The sequence below is a fragment of the Eubalaena glacialis genome, chromosome 3, assembly GCF_028564815.1.
Source record: "Eubalaena glacialis isolate mEubGla1 chromosome 3, mEubGla1.1.hap2.+ XY, whole genome shotgun sequence".
NCBI classification, from domain to species: domain Eukaryota; kingdom Metazoa; phylum Chordata; class Mammalia; order Artiodactyla; family Balaenidae; genus Eubalaena; species Eubalaena glacialis.
The window spans coordinates 19,157,452-19,180,267 of record NC_083718.1 but is presented as its reverse complement, the minus strand read 5'-3'; the positions used below and the strand labels follow the sequence as shown (position 1 = coordinate 19,180,267).

General features: G+C 38.1%; 1 protein-coding gene across 2 annotated transcripts in view; it reads left to right on the top strand.

The window, feature by feature from the left end:
• Window positions 1-22,816, top strand: part of RAB3GAP2 (RAB3 GTPase activating non-catalytic protein subunit 2) — a 91,690-nt gene that overhangs the window by 54,940 nt on the left and 13,934 nt on the right. For both annotated transcript variants that reach the window (XM_061187308.1, XM_061187309.1), the window contains 15 exons: window positions 198-337; window positions 2,226-2,442; window positions 3,013-3,156; window positions 3,393-3,475; window positions 3,828-3,892; window positions 7,214-7,304; window positions 9,337-9,464; window positions 12,174-12,387; window positions 12,773-12,870; window positions 15,068-15,173; window positions 15,798-15,958; window positions 17,045-17,273; window positions 19,346-19,519; window positions 19,609-19,715; window positions 22,081-22,147. In XM_061187308.1, coding sequence (XP_061043291.1) covers window positions 198-337; window positions 2,226-2,442; window positions 3,013-3,156; window positions 3,393-3,475; window positions 3,828-3,892; window positions 7,214-7,304; window positions 9,337-9,464; window positions 12,174-12,387; window positions 12,773-12,870; window positions 15,068-15,173; window positions 15,798-15,958; window positions 17,045-17,273; window positions 19,346-19,519; window positions 19,609-19,715; window positions 22,081-22,147 — 2,024 coding nt within the window. The remainder of the gene's footprint in view (window positions 1-197; window positions 338-2,225; window positions 2,443-3,012; window positions 3,157-3,392; window positions 3,476-3,827; window positions 3,893-7,213; window positions 7,305-9,336; window positions 9,465-12,173; window positions 12,388-12,772; window positions 12,871-15,067; window positions 15,174-15,797; window positions 15,959-17,044; window positions 17,274-19,345; window positions 19,520-19,608; window positions 19,716-22,080; window positions 22,148-22,816) is intronic.

The window sequence follows — 22,816 nt, the reverse complement described above, 5'->3', positions numbered from 1 at the left end:
AGAAGGAATTTCCTTATGCATTTTGTATTGCAAAATGTGGTGTGATCAGTTAATAAATTAGGTATTAATCCATAGAAAGTTCATATTTCTTTATATAAAAACAGATTCAGCCTATTTTGTTAATGCATTTCATTATTCTTTTGTGTATTTCTAGATTGCACTTTGATTTGAGCTTTCTGTTTTCTTTCAAATATCAGATTTGGACTTCCAGATTCTAGACGCCATGGTGAAAGTATATGTCTGTCTCCATGTAACACGCTGGCAGCAGTAACAGATGATTTTGGCAGAATTATTTTGTTGGATGTAGCTAGAGGAATTGCAATACGCATGTGGAAAGGTACTTTCTTACAAAAATCCAGAAAAAAAAGTTAATTTGCTTTCTACCCCAGCAGTTGGACAGTGTTATCCTTCTTCAGCTTCTGGTTGATAACAGTGTTTAATTCTTTACATTTATGCTTTTTGTTTGTTTGTTTGTTTAAACCATAAACTCAGATCAGCAATACTTGATCCAGTAGTCTAACTGATATATCCTTTAAGTTTGACCAACTCATAGGCACTTTTAACCTCTTCCTTACATACCTCTTTTCAATTCTCACTCTCATTGTTAATTCCTGAATTCAGTTTCTTGCCCCCTCGAATGCCAAGTCTTTCAGATTTAAGATGGCAAAACCTAGCAAAATTCATTTTTTTCTAATTTGACTTCCATATCTACGTGCTTGGGTCAGTTCACTTAAGTGTCTCAGTAACTTTGTCAGTTAGAAGTTGCATTTAGCGGCAAACAATAGAGCCAAGTACAGGGTTGATAGGATGTCACTGTGATGTCCTCAGGAACTCAGTTTCCTTCCATGTAGCTTCCCCATGCAAGGTAATCTCATGGTTCAAATGGCTGCTGAAGCTGTAGCCTTCTTATCTGCATCCCAGGAAGGAGGAAGGGGAAAGGAAGACTGCCAATTTAGTCCACTTTGAAGATACTTTCTGAAGTCTTGCCAAGCTTTTTCTACAATACATTAGCCAGGACTTAGTCACATGGCCAAACTTAGCTATAAGGGAGACTTGAAAATATCTAGGCACATTGTCAACCTGAGTAAAATAAAATCTCCTTGACCAAGGAGGATGGAAGAATGCATTGTTTGAAGTTATCTGGAATAGCAACATGTCAGCACAGACTACTGGTTAGAAATCATAGTTTTGGTGCAATCTGGTCTGTTTTTAGCATTGTGAGGAATAATGGATTTGAGGGCATTAAATTACTGTGGACCAGACTGAGGCCACTATTAACCTTCTTGCCAGAGAATTCCTGCAGTGTTTACCTGCCGCACGTTTTAAGTGTCTTTAGAAATAGGTTTTAATGCTGCAGATACATCATTTCTCCCTGAAATGGTGTTTGTCTTCTGAAACAACATCAAGGGTGTGTTCTCAGCAAGACTTCTCCAGAATATATACCAGCTGGTCCAGATCCACTGTGGCGATCTTATCGCTGCCTTTGTTGCCCGTCCTTCTGCAGCTGGTGCGGTCTGTCGTTTTCCTCCCTGTACTGGGAGGAGAGGGGCCACCCTCAAGGGGAAGACGTGTCAGCTGCGTCTTTCTTCTCACAAGCCGGAGCTGTTTCCCGTCACTCTGCAGCCCATGTTTTCCCTCTGTCTGCACATCACCAAGGGACTTGAATAGCAGGGAACCAATTTGATCTTTTTCTTATATTTTAATTGTGTTTTTAAGTCTGAACCTGATAACCTCCCCAGAATTTTTTAAAAAGAGGGAGGGAGGGGAATGAGATGAGGAAAGGGTGCTCACGAAGCCTCCAGGATAACTGATTTTTCCATAAAGAAAAAAAAAAGTGATCAGAAGCAAATACAGCAAAATCTGAAGTTTTAATAAGACTTGGTGATTTAGTATTTATCATAATTATTATCTTCTTTTCTGTTTAATGTATTTCATAATAAAAAGATAATGTACTTTTTTTTAACATCTTTATTGGAGTATAATTGCTTTCAATAGTGTGTTCATTTCTGCTTTATAACAAAGTGAATCAGTTATACATATACATATGTCCCCATATCTCTTCCCTCTTGCGTCTCCCTCCCACCCACCCGATAATGTACTTTTACAGCTTTTCTTAAGGCTCCCCCTCACCCCACCCCCGCCAGAAACATCCCAGAGTGCTTCAGCAGGCTACTGCTAAACCTAGATGACATAACTAAGTAACTTTCCTTTCCTCTGTCTCCAAGGGTATCGAGATGCACAGACTGGTTGGATCCAAATTGTAGAGGACCTCCACGAAAGAGTGCCAGAAAAGGTGGACTTTTCCCCCTTTGGAAGTCCTCAGGGTCCAAGTCGAGTAGCTCAGTTCCTTGTGATCTATGCACCGCGGAGGGGCATTTTAGAAGTGTGGAGCACGCAGCAGGGCCCTAGAGTCGGTGCTTTCAACGTGGGAAAGCACTGCAGGTAAGCTGCAAACGCCGGCCTTTTCCTGGTTACAGAAAGGAATGCTTTTGTTAAAGTAAAGCTTTTATTAAAGCTACTTATTAGATTACAAGTTGTTTGAGAATTGAAATGTCCTTTATTATGTTTTTTTCTGCGAGTGCCTGGTATATAATTAAGGATTAAGTATTTAATAACAAAGGAATCTGATTGAAGAGGCCGTGATATGCTACTGAATTAAAGTCAGCTTTGGTGCTGCCATTTGTCCCCAACCCTTACTTACACTGCGGAGGCTGGAAAGGAAAGATTCTTTCCAGTTCCCCTGGTGATGATGTTGAGTGAGGTGAATGCTTTGTTTGCCACTGCAACTTAGGCCTGATTGTGTTCATTTAATTTTCTAGCACATTTTAACAAGGTATAAGAACCCTGCTAGTTGGGTTCTGCTTTACTTATGTTTTTGGTATCAGTATTTATTTGCCTTACTAATGCTTCTGAATTGATAATAACATAGGGGTCCCAAGCTGTAATAATAGCACCTTTTAACATTTTTCCTTTCTCTAAGATTTTTACCATATTGGTATGTGATTTCCTCAGGCTTCTGTATCCTGGCTATAAAATAATGGGCTTAAATAACGTTACCAGTCAGAATTGGCAGCCGCAGACTTACCAGATCTGTCTGGTTGATCCAGTGTCCGGAAGTGTGAAAACAGTAAATGTCCCTTTCCATTTAGCACTGAGGTAAGTTGTATCACGTGCCAGCTTACTTATGTCCCTCTGCTAACTTTTCCTGGTCCTTTATTTGCTATTTGTTTTACTTTGTTTCGTAGCTATCGTTTTGTTCTCTTTTCTCATTAGACTGATACCTTTAAAGTTAAATAGGAAGAATAGAAGGGAAAAAGAAATCTGGAGTGTGTCAGAATTAGAAGGAAAACAGTTTCACATTCTGTAAGAATTTGTTGTATTTATTGTTTTAGTGATAAGAAGAGTGAACGAGCCAAGGACATGCACTTAGTGAAGAAACTGGGAGCCTTACTGAAAGCAAAATCTCCCAATCTTGGTAGGTGTCCTTCAACAAAAATGAAGCAAACTGTTATGTCATTTAAAAAAATTATTAGAATATTCTAAATGGAACAATCAAAACACTTCAGTGCATTTATGAGCTATTTCAACTCCTTTTTGGAATGAGGTGAGGTACAAGTAATCATGTGTAGTTTTTACTGGAATTACTCTGGAGGATGAAATGTGCCATCGAGGGAGTATTAACATTTGTAACAATAAAACAATAATTTCCGAGAGAACCCAGAAATCCTTTAGACTGACTGATATTGCAAATACATGATTTTTTCTTTCAGAATAAAGTTTAACTGTCATAAAAGTGAAAATTTTACTTTGGTTAATTTTCTTTCTAGATTTGATTGAAACAGAAATAAAGGAATTAATTCTCGATATTAAGTACCCTGCAACCAAAAAACAAGTAAGTGTATATAGTAAATGAACTTTCTTGCTGAGTAGCTAGTACATATCCTTCTTAACAAAATCTTTTTTTTTCCTATTTCCCTCCAAACATGACAGGCTAAAATCTTCCTTTGTGTTTTCGTTCACGTTCATCCTTTTTTATATTCCCATGTGGAAGCTTCTATTGTTTCTTTTTTTCTTTCTTCTTTTTTTAATTAAGTAATATTACCATACACGGAAGCACATGTGTTTTATACACGTACACAAACCCATACATAACGTATATTCAAATTAAATAATAATAAGACAAAGACGTGTATGACCACCCACCTTAGGAAACAGAATGTTACCAGGAACTCTGAAGAGCCCTGCACGTCCCTCCTCCATCCCATCCCCTTCTCCCATCCCTAAGGTAACCCATCTTCAGAATTTTGTGTTCCTTTCTCTTTTGCTTTTCTTTACGGATACAGCATTTCTGTATGGCTCCTTTAAAACATATTGATGCATTTTCTGCTTTTTTGGAACTTTATATGAATGGAGTCATGCTCTGTCTTCTTCTGTGACTTCCTTCATTCCTTCACCATTGTGTTTCTGGGACTCATCCACATTGCTGCCTGCAGCTGCAGTTGACTCATGTACTGTGCTATATGAATTCCACTCTGTGACTGCCATTTATTTTTTCACTCTCCTGTCAGTGGACATTTAGCTTGTTTCTAGTTTTTTGCTATTAACAACAATGATAGTGTGATTATCCTTGTGCATTTTTCCTGGTGCACATGTGTAAGAGTTTCTCTTGAGTTTATACCTAAGAGTGGAATTGCTAGGTATGAGCTTTGGCTGTACTAGTTGATGATAAATTGCTTCTCAAAATACTCGTACTAATTTACATTCACATTTATACTGTGGAAGAGACCTTGTTGCTCCACAGCCTCAGCCTCTCATGATATAGTCAGACTGGTTACCTTTTCCAGGCTCCTGGTTATAATATGGTAACTCATTATATTACTCCCACTCTTCCTATCGAAGTCCCTCAGAATGCTGCTCAGGTTCTAACGTAAATTCTTACATGACACATCAATCCTCATGGATGCCTCTGAACTCTACTTTTAATCAGAACCAGAGAGCTAATGACTATAATTGTCCCTCAGTATCCTCAGGGGCATTGATTTCAGGACCCCCTGTGCTACCTAAATCTCAAGATGCTTAAGTCCCTTATATAAAATGGTGTAATATTTGCATGTAACCTATGCACATTCTCTTGTATACTTTAAATCCTCTCTAGATTACTTGTAATACCTAACACAATGTAAGTGCTATGTAAACAGTTGTAAATACAATGTAAGTGCAATGTAAATAGTTGCAAGTGTGTGGAAAATTCAAGTTTTGCTTTTTGGAACTTCGTGGAATTTTTTCTTTCCAAATGTTTTCAATCCATGGTTGGTTGAATCTGCAGATGTGGAACCCATGGATACAGAGGGCCGACTATACTTGTTTTCTAATTATTTCATGTATATTAGTCAAGCTCCCCAACTTTTTCCTCTTTACCTCTTTTAAGCTCCTTCAAACAGGGACCTTACCAAATACGTCATTTTCATAATGCACAGCATCTAAAGTAGTGGGATGAGTTAGTGAATACTGATTTCTTTCTATCCCTCTTATTCTACTGTGGCAGTCTTTTTTTTTTTTTTAACATCTTTATTGGAGTATAATTGCTTTACAATGGTGTGTTAGTTTCTGCTTTATAACAAAGTGAATCAGCTATACATATACATATATCCCCATATGCCCTCTCTCTTGCGTCTCCGTCCCACCCTCCCTATCCCACCCCTCTAGGTGGACACAAAGCACCGAGCTGATCTCCCTGTGCTATGCGGCTGCTTCCCACTGGCTATCTGTTTTACATTTGGTAGTGGATGTATGTCCATGCCACTCTCTCACTTTGGCAGTCATTTTTTTAAAACGCTGTTTATCGTTTTATTGTAGAACAGGCAAGTCTCTGACTTTTAATTGAGTTTTCCATTCCACTGACAGTACTCATGGGCTCTCATCTTCCTCAGGGCAGCCTCCGTTATTAAAGGGGTCTTGTGAGAAGGTGGGCATGTGGAGAGGCAGTTTAGGGCATCGGTCGTGGAAAGGAGGTTCATAACCCACACAGTTCTTCTCATTTTGATACCATCTTTCTTATCTTACATCGTGGAACAACAAAATTGGGAAACTTCAGCATAGTGCAAACTGTCTTCTTGATTTTTTTTGTTTTACTCTACTACTGAATTTTGTATGAAGCTATGAATTTTATTAAAAATACTGGACAGCCTAACAGTGAAAGTTGTGTATTGTTTTACAACAGTTCAGGGAGAAAAGAAACCAGTTTAGACTTTGGAAGACTGAATAATAGGACAGTGAGCCAGCTGCTAGCTTGTATAATAGTAGACAGAACAGAGGCAGATTACATTTTCCAGGGTATTTGCCTCTTTGGGTCACTTTCTTTATATCCTCCACCCAGTTGCCTCATCATAGGCCGGACCAACCTCTTGAGCCGCCCTCTACGCCCGGAAACTGCTCCACAGACACACAGAGTTGTTGTGTTACAATCTGATATTTGTCTCATGCCACATTCTTAGCCTACCTTTTAGACTATTGAATCTCATCAGTCAAAATCCAATTTAATGTGCTGATATGAACAGATGAGTAGGAACTTCAGGTGCTGTGTCTGACCCATTTGTGATTCTGATGGTTGCTTCTTTAGGCATGAAGAGGGATTTTGGAACTGATGATGACCACTCTTAAATATCTACTAGTGGGTAGGAAGGGGGTAGGTGGGGAGTGTGTGTATATATATATATATATATATATATATATATATATATATATATATATATATATATATTTAGCATGGCCTGTGGATTCAGCCAGCCATGCTCAAGGGCAGTAATATAGCAGTAATTACGTTATTGTCTGCCTTTATTATTGACATGACAATGACAGTGTCTGCTTTTCATTTATACCTATAGAGTATAGACTTGTTCAGACTCTTATTGGTGAATACCTTTATCTCTGTTTCTGTTTTGTCTTGGCCATTCTGTTGAACATCAGTTGCCTTCTAAGTTGTTTCATTCTCAGTCTGGACTTTCTGTCATTGTACCATGTTTGGCATGACATGAAATTGATTACATAGTACTTATGATGCAACTTTAATTCTCAGGTAAGTATAATAAAACATCTTAAAAATGAAGCTTCCCTTTGAAACTTGGGGTGGTGAAAGTATAGGCATAAATGTAAAATTTAAAAAACGAAATCATTGCCTTCTAATTATGAGAATTGCTCCATATCTTTCTTCTAGGCATTGGAAAGCATTTTGGCAAGCATACGTTTACCATTTTCCTGCCTTAGAAACATCACTCAGACTTTAATGGACACTTTAAAAAATCAAGGTAATAGGATTTGTACTGACTGGAGGTTATGGTCTCATCTCAAATTTTATAACTCTGACGATAGAAAGTATTAACTGCTTATGATGCCATCATGTTACTGTATTTTTTAATTAATTCATTCATTTTTTTATTTTCGGCCAGGCCGAACGGCTTGTGGGATCTTAGTTCCCTGACCAGGGATCGAACCTGAGCCCTCAGCAGTGAAAACACAGAGTCCTAACCACTGGACCGCCAGGGAATTCCCCATCATGTTACTTTAATGTGGAAATAATATATAAGAAAGAAGGAAACTTATTTCATACCTTTAGTATTGGGGACTTTTTAATTCCCTGTTGCTGTTTTAATTCCCTGTGTGCTGTTGATCTTCCTCTGAGCTTTCTCTGAATATGTTGCCTCTGTTTCTTACTGTAAATATTTTTAATTTGACTCCATCTACTGGGAGGAAAGATGTCAGTGTAGAACGATGGGAAGTGATTATGGTGGTAATAGCTGTAGAGCGTTGTGAAAGCCATTGGCAGGAGGGGACGGGATGGCTGGTGGTGAGCAAGAGACAGCTGGGATCTCTTGCTGCCATTATGTCTTACTTAACTTTAAGTAATGTTGTTTTGACTATGATAGTGATTAAAAAAAAAAAATTCTAGGCTTTGATGTATGTTTTGTTAATGTATGGAATCCACATTTTTTCATCCATGTCCCTCATGAACGGAGCTAGGACTTCCAAAATCACAGACTATGATTACATGACCAGTTCTGAGTTTTCTGGTTGTTTTTTACTGTTCAGAATTTATTTGTCTGGAAAAGAATTACATTTGTAACTGTGGGTTTGTAACTCCATATTCTGTCCAGCCGAGCTAGAAAAATTTAATTTATTCTGAATTCCTAACATCATTTAAAAATGTAGTGTGTGATGCAGTGACTTCATCTAGTCATGACTTTCTGCTTGTTGTGTAAATATGAAACCAGCTGTGTATTTAATTATCTTTAAGCCAACTTAGAGTAGCTTAATAGATACGTCGTAATATGCTGTTTCAGGACTTTAAGCATCCTAATTTTGAGAATTTTTTTTTTCCAACACATATGTAAAGCTGACTCTTGGTAAATAGTAGACTCCTGTAATGCATACAGCTTGTTAGAAATACCTCTTTCAAAAAGTATAGTGCACTGATAAAGTCCCCCTATCCCCTAAGGCCTTAAACAATATCAAAATTTATTAAATTAAAAATTATCTTGCACTAGGCTGGGAATAAACCAGACACCATTGTCAGAGTTCTGTAACATCACTAGTTTCAAGTTCTACCCATAAATGAGACTCCTAAAAATGTCAAGTATTTAGTATGCTAAGTTTTATTATGGCTGTAAGAACTTGGACAGTCTTCCATGTTACTATATCCCATATCAGAGTTCTTGGGAGTTTTCAGTGTGTGCCTTTTTAGAGAATAAGTATTCATTTGTATTAGAAATAAATATTTAAATTATCATATGTATTATACAGAGAGTGAGTATTTTTCCAGCACTAACCTTGAAAAAAAACCTGATTGATGGAGGATATTAAGTGGAATTCTACTTTTTGCCATCCTTTCTTGAGGATACATCTGTCACAATCCACATTTTCTGGTTGAATTATAGTATCTTTGACCATGATAAGAAGAGCCAAGCAACTTTCTATTTGTCTTTCCTCAGGGTGTGAGCATAATAGACAACATATGGTTGACGGGGTGAGGGAGAACATTTTCAAACCTGTTTCCAAATCATTTATTTAAATTTGAGTACTAGACTAAAATATTTCTTCTTTCTTTTTTTTTTTTTAATGTCCCCTGCTATTAGAGCACCTTATTTCATTTAAAAATTTAGACATTTTGCCATGACGGGAAAAATTATTTTTGCCTTCTTAATCCATTTTAGCTTAAGCATCCCAATATTTAATAAAATAGAACATTAAGGAATTATGTAATATTAAGAGATTTAATGAAAGAAAGGCCTTTTTTATCAGTCTGTTAAATATATCTCTTTATTTTTTCCTTCTACCTTATAGAGCTTGAGTGTGTTGATGAAGGATTGCTACAGTTTTGTGCCAATAAATTGAAATTACTCCATCTTTATGAGTCTGTCAGTCAATTAAATTCCATTGATTTTCATTCAGACACGCCATTCTCTGATAATGTGAGTAATCCCATTATTCATTATACAAAATAATCTCTGATTATTTTTTATTTTTTTAATTGGTAGTAAAGGAGTAGAATATTAAGGTTTTTTTTTTTAGGTGTGAAAAAAAAAGTATTTTCTTTACAAGACCTTCTGGCTTTCCGTGCCTTGCTGCTAAATTTATATTATTTAGACTAGAATATTGATCTTATTGTTAATCCATTTTTAATACCTAGAAGCATTTGGTTTTCCTTATTTTTTAAGGTTACTTCTTACAATACAACTTCTTCTGGACAGGGTTTGCCAATTAAAATATATGCAATTTACTGAAGTAGCAAAACTTGAATTTCTTTTAAAGAAAAAAAAAGATTCTGCCAAACAGAAGAGACCAGCTTTTCTGTGTTGTTGTTAGCAAGCTCAAACTGCTCTGTTGTTTACTATGTAATGAAATACATTTTAAAAAATATTTTATCTTACATCAGAGTGTTTAAAGTAATTGTGGAAAATGTTCTGTATTTTTATTCTATGAAATGTAAAAAACTGATAACACCTTTATTACAGTGCAGTGTTGCTCATTTCTGAGGAGAGTGTACAAACTTCTTACTTTCCATCTAGAGAAATCGAATTTCTCCTGATAGAGAGTAGAGAGAAATATTGTCCTCTTTTCCCTCGACTACTATGTGACCTTGGGCAGGTTGCCTGGCATCAGGGCCTCATGTCTTTTATTTGTCTAAAGGAAAATTATTAAGGTGATTTTAGTGATTTTTCAAGTCACTGGTAATGCTTTTAAAAAACTCATCTGGTGTATCTGAAAGTTAATTGAGTTTTTTTTTTTTATTTTTTTAATTTATTTATGGCTGTGTTGGGTCTTCGTTTCTGTGCGAGGGCTTTCTCTAGTTGCGGCGAGCGGGGGCCACTCTTCATCGCGGTGTGCGGGCCTCTCACCATCGCGGCCTCTCTTGTTGCGGAGCACAGGCTCCAGACGCGCAGGCTCAGCGCGCGTTGGCTCATGGGCCCAGCTGCTCTGCGGCATGTGGGATCTTCCCAGACCAGGGCTCGAACCCATGTCCCCTGCATTAGCAGGCAGATTCTCAACCACTGCGCCACCAGGGAAGCCCTAATTGAGTTTTAAAGTGGATGCCTTTTATTGTAAATACACATACGTGAATAAAAATTTTTAAACAGAAAAATGAGAGAAGGTTTTCCCTTTGTATTGGAAATAACCTACAAGTCCTAACATCTTTTTTTATCTTTGGGGTTCTAGATGGATTTTATAAAGCATTTTAACAATCTCTTCCCAATAATATTCTGTGAGTGCCATTATAAATGACAAAGCCATTTTTCAGGAGCTTTTGTTTTGCTATCTACTTCACCAATAGAGAAAAATCATTTCAAGCAACAGAAAAGTTCAAGTTGATTAAGTTATGTCTATAGGATTGCCTGGACATTTCATAGATTCTTCAGTGCCTAAATTTTTTTTCATAAAATCAAAACTATCTCTCTTGAACCCTGCAAAGGAAACTTAAATATATGGCATTAATAATCCCTTGTAGAATTCATTTCCACTTGATAGCCCCAATATAGTGTGCAAAAGAATTATAAACTTTTAAAAATCAGTTGACAGATTGTTCTTTTTTATTATTTTTTTATCTTTAAAATGCTTTTAAAGAAAACCATATTTTGCTGTAGACTTATTTGGATCCTTAAAAAAACATGCAGTCAACTTCTAGGCTGAATGGCTAATTTTGTACGTACAAAACTAAAATTCAAATCTAAACTAATTCATTTTTGCTGTCTGTAGGACATAGTTCATGTAAGTTTGGTATAGCATTGAACCACTTGTGTGTGTTCCTTAGCATTTTGCAGTTTACTACTTGTTAAAACAACATCCATAAGTAAATAAATAACAAAACTCTTGTTTAAGAATGCAGCTTTAATCATGTAGCATGAGGGGAAGAAAGTTTTGCTTGCTCTGGCGAATTTATGGTCTTTTAAGTGTGTGTGTGCGTGTGTGTGTGTGTGTGTATGTGTATGTGTACACTTGTCCCTAATTTAGAAGAATAATAGTAGATCAGGAAATGTTTCTGCACATAAGGTATGTAAAAACAGTTTGAAAGGCTGGCAGGTTGTATCTCTGCAGCCCCAAGAGCCACATGGAGGATTTATATGTAGATACAGTGAAGACTGTTTTCCACTGCTTTTATAATGTTTATGCTGCGTAATAAACAAGCATTAAATTTCAAATAGTTCTTTAGTTTCCTCGGAATCACAAGAGTTGGCTGTAGACACCCTTTTAATATTTTTTTTTCAGCAGAGAAAGGTTCATTGCAGGGCCAAGCAAGGAGAGCAGGTGGCTCGTGCTCAAAAACCCCGAACGCCCCGATGGTTTGGGGGGAAAAGCTTAAATTTTTTTTCTGACTAAGCAATAATACATGTTTATTAAAATTTTGACATTTTAGAAGAGTATAATCTCAAGAAACTTTCTAAAAGTGGTACTTTCAGTAATATGTAGTATTTCAAGATTAGTTGATTTAAATAACCTCCTAGTCATGAATTGAGAGTAAAGTTTTAAGCAGAGCACATCATAGCTATCACACTAATTCAAAAGTCATCATCTTGTGCTTATAGTCTTGCGTTTCATTTCAGATGATAGTGTTGACACTTATGGAAGAGTCATAGAAAGAGACATGGTCTATTCAGAACTTTTTTTTTTCCCCTGTATTTAAGGACTTGGCTGTGTTACTAAGGCTTGATGAAAAAGAACTCCTTAAGCTCCAGGCGTTATTAGAGAAGTATAAACAAGAGAACAGCAGGACTGCTGTCCGATTTTCTGATGATAAGGATGGTGTGTTGCCTGTCAAAACATTTCTGGAATATTTAGAATATGAGAAAGATGTGATCAACATAAAGAAGATAAGTGAAGAGGACTGTGTGGCTTTAGGTGAGTAGAAGGAGAAATTGCTCTTTGAATCCTCCCTGTTCTAGATGAAAGCCTGGGAGGAGCTTATAGCATCTCCAAGATTGAGTTTGTTTTGAAATTAATTAACCAAAGAATTTAATGTGTGTTTTACAGTCAACAGAAGATCCTCTGGACAGGTAGGCACTATGTCGTAAAAGTTGTACTGAATTAGTAAGTACGCTTAGGAGACAGTGTCAGACATGTAATGATTTGTCTTCTGCTTTAATCACTTAAGCCAGTTAAACCACTGATTTCTCTCCTCTCGTGTTGTTTTGCTCCTCTGGGGATCTAGGTTGCAATTCAGGAAGATTGTGAGTCCAGATGGTAAGTGGTCATTGACTGACGTGTCTTGTTTCTGTTTTACCAGGCAGTTTCTTTTTTTGGAAGTGTTTATGTGGAGAAAGCTCCACGGAGGATATGTGTCACACTCTGGAGTCAGCTGGACTTAGCCCCCAGCTGTTGTTGGTAAGGTTTCTTGTTTCTGGATGCTCTTCTTCCTTGCTACTGTCACCCAGACGTGTCAGTCTCTTTTTTTTTTTTACCATTGTCTAAAGCATATCATAGAACATACATGAAAACTTTCTAAAAATGATCAAGGAAATTTATAATCACCGTATTTAATTGAATAATATTACCTTACTTTTCTCATTCTCTGTGAATTATAACCAGCATATTCCGTGGCTGGCCTAGAATAAATTTAGAATCTGTCATGTGTGCGCACATTTACAATGGATTGTGATCATCAGTAAAAATGTTCATATTGGAACTAAAGAGATCTTATCTGGAGAACAAAGGAAAGTTCCCTTAACGCATTATAGAATTATCAGACATTCCCAGACTTTGACTATATATTAGGATTTAATCTCTGTGCTATAACAAATGCAAATAAAAGAATCCTCCAGTGGAAAAACTGCAACACTAAATTTTCACCCTTTCTGAAAAGGGCAAGGGAGTTACCCCACCATCACCGTCCTGCCCTTTACCACCTCCCACATGTACACATACACACACTCTGTCACAGCCCCACACACATCTTAAATTTTGGCCAGGATTTGGGCATTCCACCTCTATGAACTTGTTGACTGTGTTAACGTATTGTTTCAGTTGAACATGTTAAGTCCTTTAAAAATGGATTCTGTTCTACCTCACTGTGCAGTGTATGTGTCAGGAAGGAAAGCAGTTAAAGATACACATGGTTGCACATGGATGTCCATAAGCTGCTTTATTCATCATAGCCAAACACTGAAAACTACTCAGTGCCCTTCGGTGGGTGAATGGATAAAAAAACCATGGCGCATCCTTACCGTGGAGCACTCCTCAGCAACAGAAAGGAATAAACTCTTGCTACAAGCAGTAGCTTGAATAAACAAGGAAAACACGCAGATAGAAAAAAGCCCATCTTACAAAGATACATACTACATGATTTTATTTTCATAACCTTTATAAAATAACACAGTTGTATAGAGAGAGGACAGCTTAGTGGTTGCCAAGGGTTAGGGATGAGTGTAGGGGAGGAGACGGGTGTGGCTATAAAGAGTTAATAGGAGGGAGTCTTGTGCCAATGGTGGAGTCGAGTGTCTTGATCGTGGTGATGGTTATGTATGCAGTGCTACACGTGATAAAATTGCATGATGCAAAACGAGTGCCTGTATTACTGGTGAAACGTGCATCAGCTTTATGGATTTTACAAATGGCAGTTTCTTGGCTTTGTGTTAACATTAGGGGAGACTGTGGGAAGGGCGCACGGGACCTCCGTGTGCATTTCTTTGTGCCACCAGTGAATCTATAACTATTTCAAAATAAAAAGTTAAAAAGAAAGGAGACAAGTATTACCTATCACTCAAAATTGTGATGCTTAAATAGATGAACACAGAATACTAATTTTCCGTTGTGTTTAATCAATTTCATTTAAATTTGTTGTCTACATTAAATCGGGGTTAGAGAAACACCTGGAAAAAACAAGCCTCACACCTTTACCTCAAGCCATATATAAAATTTAAGTCAAAATGGAACATAAATATGAGGTAAAACTAACAAAGCTTATAGAAGAAAACACCAGAGAAAGCTTGGTTTAGGCAAAGGTTTCTTAGGGTACAAAAAGCATGAACTGTAAAAGAAAAATATTGATAAACTGTGCTTCATGAAAATTCAGAACTTCTGTTTTTTAAAAGACAGTTAAGAAACTGAAATGGCAAGACTCTTTTTCAAAACAGATCTGATAAATGAATTGTGTCCACATTGTACAAAGAATCTGTACAACTCAGTAATAAGACAAGAGTACAGTTTAAAAATGAGCAAAGGATTTGAACAGACACATTACCAAAACATATACATACAAATGGCAAATAATCAATCACCTGAAAGATGTTCAACACCATTAGCCATTAGGGAAATGCAAAAATAAAACCAGTATGGCCTCTGTCCCAAGAGGCCTAAAGAAGTGGTGGAAATGGGATTTAGATCCCCAACAAATGATAATCTCTTAAGTTAGACAAGCTGCCTGTTCCACCCCTCACGCTACATCATGTAACAAGCAAGCACGTCCCTCTCAGCCAGAGAGACTGAATCGCTCATGTGTACATGTGTGCTCTCTAGAAAAGTACAAGATTTTGTTATGGTAAATATTTTTTTAGACTGAAAAAGATTTAAAATCTGATTTCAGTCTCTGCTCCTGAGTGTTTGGCTTTCTAAGGAAAAAGATATTTTGGACAACCCGCAGTCTGTCTGCTGTCTCCATACGATGCTGTACCTCCTGAGCAAGATGAAAGGTGAGCGCTATGGACGCCGAGGTCCAGCTCGTCGGGCGCGTGGGCCCCACTCCCGGAAACAAAGTTCAGTGTTGAAATTCTACGGAAACGGGAGGGAGGATACTCTCTCTTAACAGAAGGAGTCCAGAGGGTCCAAAACATTTCACTAGAGAGACTCTTCTGTGTAGTCATAGAATGCTCTTAATGCATTCAAAGTGTGCTTTATGAAAATTATATTTTGCATCATCATCAAAAATGATATGAACAGTGCGTTTTCTCATCTCAGTGAGGTGAATCAAATGGTCTTTTGTGGAGGTAATATTTCTCTTATTATTTGGCATGATGAAAACAATAGTCTGTTATATTAAACATTCAAGGGTAGTTTTCAGCAATGATGAAAATATTCCAAACGGAGCTTTACAGTTGATTCAGAAGCAAGATGCCCAACAGCATAAATAAATGGACTGTAAGTGTTCTGAATAAAATAAATTGTAGATTTATTTTCCAATTCATTGAGAAATATATAGATGCATCATTGGGGAATTTAGTTTTAACATTATGTTTAATGTCGAAGTTTGGACCAATAAAAAAAAAAGTCTCCCAGCTAAGAGTTTCTTCTTTTCAACTCTCCCCTTTTGCCTGCAGTGGCCGGCGAAGAGACCTGGGATTCCCAGTCAGTGTCCCCTTGGTGGCAGCAGATGCGCACGGCCTGTATTCAGTCTGAGAACAACGGGGCTGCTCTGCTTTCCGCGCACGTCGGGCACGCTGTCGCCGCCCAGCTGTCCAACAACTTGATCGAGAAGAAAGTGAGTGGGCAGAGGGCGGCTCTGTAGGTCAGGGGCACCTCTCCAGCCGGCTCCCGGGCCGCTTTCCCCTTCTGGGCTGCATCGTCTTCAGTGTTGTGGAACATCTAGGATTTGAAATGTGTGTCCAGCAGGATCTTTTCTGTCTCTCTGGGGGGTGAAGGGTGCTGTCCTTAATTTGTTTATTCCGATGACATGTGTACTTGAACTTAGTCTCCACATGGCGTAAGGGGAAAAGCACTGGATTCGGAGGGCAGAGATCTGGTCTCCGCCATCAGCTGGTGATCTGTGGTGAGTGCCTTTAAAAGGCAAGTCCTGGTTCAGTTTTCTCATCCAAAAGGATCAGGGTTAGACGGCATCATTTCTCAGATTTCTTTCGACTCTGAAGTCCTAAATTGTATTTATACCCCCCTTTTATAAACAAAGGTGGTTTTGGCATAGAGTGTTGAATGACTCAAATGGAAGTTTCCTGTTGACCTTCTGCTTTGTGGCTTTTTCCCATCTCTTGAAAACTGAAATGTATTTAAGAAAAGAAAAAGACTTAACATCCCTTATATCTCATGGTAAATCAAATAATTTTTTCTAGGGGGATGTTGCATTAAATTAGATGAGATACTTAAACAGGTCTGTAGAGATTCACTCAACATTGTCAGTCTCAGTAGTTTATGGGCTAAATTTAATATGACTGGCTTAAGATGTTTATAATAATGGAGAGAGAGAAATTTAAGACACATTTTTTAGGTTGGCGAGTACATTCTGAGGAACTGTCAGTATCCTGGTACTGACAGAAAAAGCTGTGGCTCTTGCAGGGATGGCCCTGAAACCTTCGCAGTGCATGTTAGCTGAATCGGGGGCCTCACTGCTGTTCTCTTCATAAATGCCCCGACTCCATCATCGTTGCCCCCAAATCTCCAGTCTACTCCTGACCCTCATGTTCCATCCAGCCAAGTAGTAATATTTGTGAAACAGCATCTGTGTATTGCTTTGTGATGTATCCTGACTACGCATCAGCTTTCAAGTTAAAAGCTCATTCAAGTTAATGTAGATCCAGAATCTTGGCCAGAGTATCACCTGTGCATTTTCTGTTAGTTTTCCCAAACAGTTTCGGGTACTGATTCGGAGGCCCTCACTGATTCCTGGGAGGCCCTTTCCCTTGACACTGAGTACTGGAAACTTCTGCTGAAACAGCTGGAGGACTGTCTCCTACTTCAGACTCTGCTTCACAGCAAAGTGAATGCCCCAACCTCCAAAGCATCGTCGCTGCAGGCTGAGCCGCTCCCGAAGCTTTCTGTTAAAAAGCTGTTAGAAGGAGGAAAAGGTAACCTGAAGCTTATTTGAGCATCTGTATCCATATACCTTTTTTTTTATGGTATGGGCTTTTTTGGGGTTTGCTTTTTATAGAAATGACTGAAAGACTAAGGAAAGAGAAATACACTCAGATTTTAAAAATAAATAACCCACCACATACTTCTTCTCAGTTAATCTCCTCCAAGTCTGATCCTGTCAATTCCTTGCTCAGGAACCACCACCAGCTACTTCCCCTCGCCTTAGAACATAAGCCGCGGTTCTCAAAGAGTGGTCACGGTCCTCTTTTTTTCCAGCTTCATATCTATGTGAGGCCAGATCTTCCTCATACACCTCAACCAAAACATCAGATCACAGTGGATAGAATGTCGAAGCTGATTGGGCAGTCCAGATCCAAGCTAGACATCAAAGAGATTTGCAAAAGTGTAGTGCCACTCTTCTCACTAAATATCTTGTTTTGCTTTGGCAAATACAATTATTTTCATAAAATACTAGCATGTAACGGGTTTATTATTTTTATTTTAAAATGAATTAATAAAATTTTTTAAACATTTTCTCAGTTTTAATTTCTGATACCGTGATTATCAATAGATATAACCCATAAGCTAAAGTTCTTTGGGCTTGTCAAAAATTTTTACTGGTTTCAGGGACTAAGATTGGGACTGAGAAGTTCAGAAGTTGCTGGACAAAGTGTAAACTCTTAAGCCTGCTCCCCACGCACCTTCAGCTTGGAATGCAGCTCATTTCCACCTCTTGCTTGCTTGTTGCTAGATTTTAATTCAAGTGAAACATCTGTGATTCCCCATCTCTGGGTCTGAGAGGCCGAGCTGCTCCCCGCTCATGGGTCCTAAATCTTACTCACCTTCCAAGGCCCGCCTCGAATGCTGCCTCCCTCCAGGGAACCTCTCATGATCCGCTAAGTGCGGATTCTCTCTTCTTCCTCCTAACTTCCACAGAACTTTATGCTGCTTTTCCGATGCATCACTTTCTACTGTCCCGGAGTCACTGGGTTCCTTTCCTTATATCTTGCAGGATCATGAGCATCTTAAATTTTGAATTTATTGTGGCGTACTCCCTCTCCTTACCAGCCGCTCTGTCAGGCATTTGATACTGGAGTGACTCTATGTCTGGGTTTAGAAATACTGGTATTTATAGTTTTTATTTAGTTAACTCGTTTTTTCATTCTTTATAAGGCTTGTGAACATTTTTCATTGTAAACTCACTACACTCCATGCTGCCACCTGGTGAAAATGCAGGAACACCATTTTAATATTAACCCAAGCAATAGGATCAGGACCTTGATCCTGGAACGGGAATTATCAAATGATTTAGAAGCCAAACGTAAGAAATCAGATCACCTGGCATACTGCTCTCATTTATTAATATTTCCACTGATAATTATGATTTTACATTCTTTTTGTCAAAAGGTTTATATTTGAATCAAAATAGGAAGAAAGACTGAGAGGAAAAGTTTTGGTTTATTACAGAAGATTCTATTTGTTTTAGGTAATGGGACTCTTCATCTTGAATGTTTTTTATAATTTATAACTTTCTGAACTATATTGATGATGGAAATATGGTATCGCATCATGTTGTTAATTAATTATGGCTAAATTTTGCCCCCAAATAATTCCATATAGGCAAGTTAGTAGACTATTAACAGTAGTGTTTTGCCCTGAGAAACCTAGACACAAGTATCATGCTAATCAGTCTGTTTTCACTTGTATTTAAATGAAAGCATTTTAAACATGCATTCGTGTCTCCATCTATGTCCAATAAAGTGCATTTTGAACTTGTGGACGTTGAAGGTATGTGGTGTACAGACGTATATATGCATCTGCATTAATATTTAGCTAATCTTTTACAAGAGTATAAAGATGCCCTTAGAGATCCAATATCCCACTTGCCCTCATACAGTGAGTGGTAGGTGGCGACACCTATAAATCTCATAGCTTTGGGGTCAGTTTCAGGCTTAAAACAACGTGGCACTTAGATCTTCATGGAGACATTCAGATCCTGTGCTGTACGGGCTCCTTTTGGCAGATGTTGCCAATTTTCATTTCCTTTCATGTCTCCAAACTTTAGGTGGCATTGCAGACAGTGTAGCCAAGTGGATATTTAAACAGGATGTCAGCCCTGAAGTATTAAAACTGGCTAATAAAGAAAGAGATGCAGAAAACTCAGATGAACCCAAAGAAGGTATTAACAGAGGTTTATCTGAGGTGTCAGAGGTGGAGAAGGACTTGGGAGCCATCCCAGGTAAGCCGTAACGTGAAATCTGACATAGAGAAGGCGGGCGGAGCTTTCCTTCAGGCAGGAGTAATACATCGCTCTCCTCTGACTTTCAGACCTGCTGCACTTGGCCTACAAGCAGTTTCCTTGTAGCCTCGAGCTGGACGTGCTGCACGCACATTGCTGCTGGGAGTACGTTGTTCAGTGGAATAAAGATCCGGAGGTACGACTCTCGTCACCACTTTAGTGTTGGTTCTGTTTTGTGTTCATGCTGTACATACGTGGGACTGTTTCCTTCAGTCACTTATAAACACTGGCTTTTTCCCCTTTGGAATGTCTCCATACCAGGAGCTGTGCCAGGCCTTTTTCATACATTCTCTCTCAAAATCCTCACCGTAAACCTATGAAGTGTGGGTGTCATCATTATCCCCACTCTAGAGAAGAGAAAACTGGCTCGGAGAAGTCAGGTTCCTTGCCTGAGTCGGGCCAGGATTCAAGCCTAAGTTTCTCTAACGCCTGTGTGTTTTGCCCTACTCCTGGTTAAATTGTGATGAGTGTATTTTTTATTTCCTTTGGAATTTCTGTGTGAGATAGCATCTACCTATAGACAGTTCTTCGTATTGTAGTCATCATGATAAAAGCCAGAGTGAAGATTCTGATGCCAACCTGACTCTCTGCTGGGGCATCACTCTCTGCCCCTTCCAGCAGCCGCCCTCGCTCCCAGGCATTCTCAGTCTGGAAGCGGCGTGGGGAGAGGCCCGAGGCCTGGAGGCTGGAGGCCTGGACTTGATGACTCCAGACAGGTGTCTGGGTTTGGCCCAGTCACTGAATCTCTGAAGCTGGTTTTTCTCCTCGCACCCTTTTTTAATGATGGTGCCAATCCTTCAGGGTTGACACCAGGATAAAATAAGATGTGAAAACATATGACATGTATTTCTCTTTGCTGTACAGTCGTTCACATAGGCTTCCTTAGTCAGTACTCTGGTAAATTAACCTTCTCAAATCAAAATTCTTTCCTTTATTGTCCTTATATCAGGTTGTACTTTTGAAGAAAAATCTCATTGATGAACTAATTCACACTAATACATTAATGATAACAATAGTTTTCCTTCCTCTAAGAAAAATGTTGTCTTGAACATGTAATCACTTTCATATTAAAGGAAGACATTTTAAAAGTAAGTGCTTCAAACAAAGTAATCGTCTTTGATCAATTAAACTTTGACCAAAAGATGATTTTTAGGGTAGGGGGCCTCTTGATATGCCTCCCATCGCCGTCTTCAGTTGACTGCCCTGCAGCCTGAATGGTGAACGTATTTAGGCTCCTGCTAAACAGGATACTTTTCCCACATGAGAAAAGAACGTTAGGACCAGAACAGAGACATAGTAATTTCTAAAATCTGAATGAATTAATTCCAGATTCAGGTCTAACAAAGTGATATTTAACCAAAAAACCTCTGTGTTACAGCATTCATTTCTAAACGAGAGGCAGTTCGCATAGTGGGCCCAGACGGAGCAGAGTTGAGCCCCGTCACTACTGGCTGTGTGACCTTTGGGAACATTTCTGAGCCCTTTGTTCTCAGTGTTCTCCTTAAGTAGATGAGGACCATAACAGTAGTATCTCAAAGGGTTGTAGCAACTTACAAAGAAAATGCACGCGTAGTGCCTGATGTTTTGATTAGCATATCGGTATCGATTATTATAATTGTTTACATTTAAAATAAGTGGTCAGTTTAAAATGTTTGTTTAGTGGTCATTTTTCTTGTTCTTTTCCTGTTAAATATTTATCTCCTTGTCCCATTCAACAGCCCCTATCCCAATTCCACCATTTTACACACACAGCCTTATTAGGCTCAAAACAGTCGAAATTACTTTTGGGGAACTTCTGACACACATTAGCAAAGGTGATGTGTTTAATATTGTACAGGCCACAAATTTATTTAGCAGACATTCAGATAATTTCATCAGTTTTACATACCATATTTGCGTTTTCATATGTAAACTACCTTGATTAAAAATAGTTGAATTTCCAACATCCCCTCTGCTATTTCCTGTTTCCCTTCACTGCTTTAATGTTTTCTCTTTGGCACTTATTACTAACATCCTATGTAATTTGCTTATCGTATTTATTATCTAGCGCCCTCACTAGAGCATAACCTCAGGGAGGGCAAGGATTTGGGTCTGTTCTGTTCATGACGGTATCTCTGGTGCCTCCAGCAGACGGGTGCATAGTAGTTGCTCAATAAACATTTGTTGAAGAATGAATGAATGATATTTGCAAAGAAAGTAAACCTATTGTTTTCATATCTGTGTGAAATTCAAGTATTTATTGGAGAGAATACTGCTATGATGTACAAACCACAGTAAATTTTGAATCCAGATGTCCTAAGAATCAATCATTATATAGATGATGTAAATTTAAGAGCGACCATTATCTTATGCAAAATTACTTCTTCCCTAATAATTCTGTGTTCTTAGTATAACATTCTTGGGTAACTTTATGTGGAAATGTACGTAAGAAGTCTCCGTTTGTATTTGAAACACCTATTAAATAATATCTTTTTTTTCTCTTTTTGCTCCCTCTATGTAAGGAAGCACTTTTTTTTGTTAGGTCAATAGAACACTTGGAGCACATTCTTAATGCACATGTTCAGAATGGTAAGTAAACAGGTGTTAAAAAACGTAACTGTTTCATTCCAAAGAGCCAAGTCTCTTAAATTCACATCCTGTTAAAATTTTCTTTGACAGTCCTACCACCTAACACATTACTGTGTATTGCTATATGCAAAGTACTGGCTGTTTTAACTGCTTGAAAAAATGCTGTCCCCAAAGGGGGAGGGGGCTGGCACTAATTATCACCTTCTCTCCCCACCAATCAGTTTCCCACACTGATGACTCTTGCTCGGTGTAAGTAAGGAGAATGTTATGCATGAATTATTGATTCCCTCTGTAGTTCACAGGTAGATAAGGAGAGAAGAATGGGCTGCTCAGGACTGTAATTCCTGATGAAAAAGTTAGATAGCCAAAGCCTAATAATACTGTACCCTACAAACTACTTTGTGCTTCTTCTTCCTCTTCGTTTTTTTTTTTGTATTTATCAGTAACCTAAGTTTATTTCATTTGTTTACAAAATGACTCGTCTGTGTCAGTATCTGCATCAATTTAAAAAAATGTTTTTATTGAAGTGTAGTTGATTTACAATGTTGTATTAGTTTCTGGTGTACAGCAGAGTGATTCAGTTATACACATATATGTTCTTTTTCATATTCTTTTCCCTTATGGTTTATTATAGGATATTGAATATAGTTCCCTGTGCTATACAGTAGG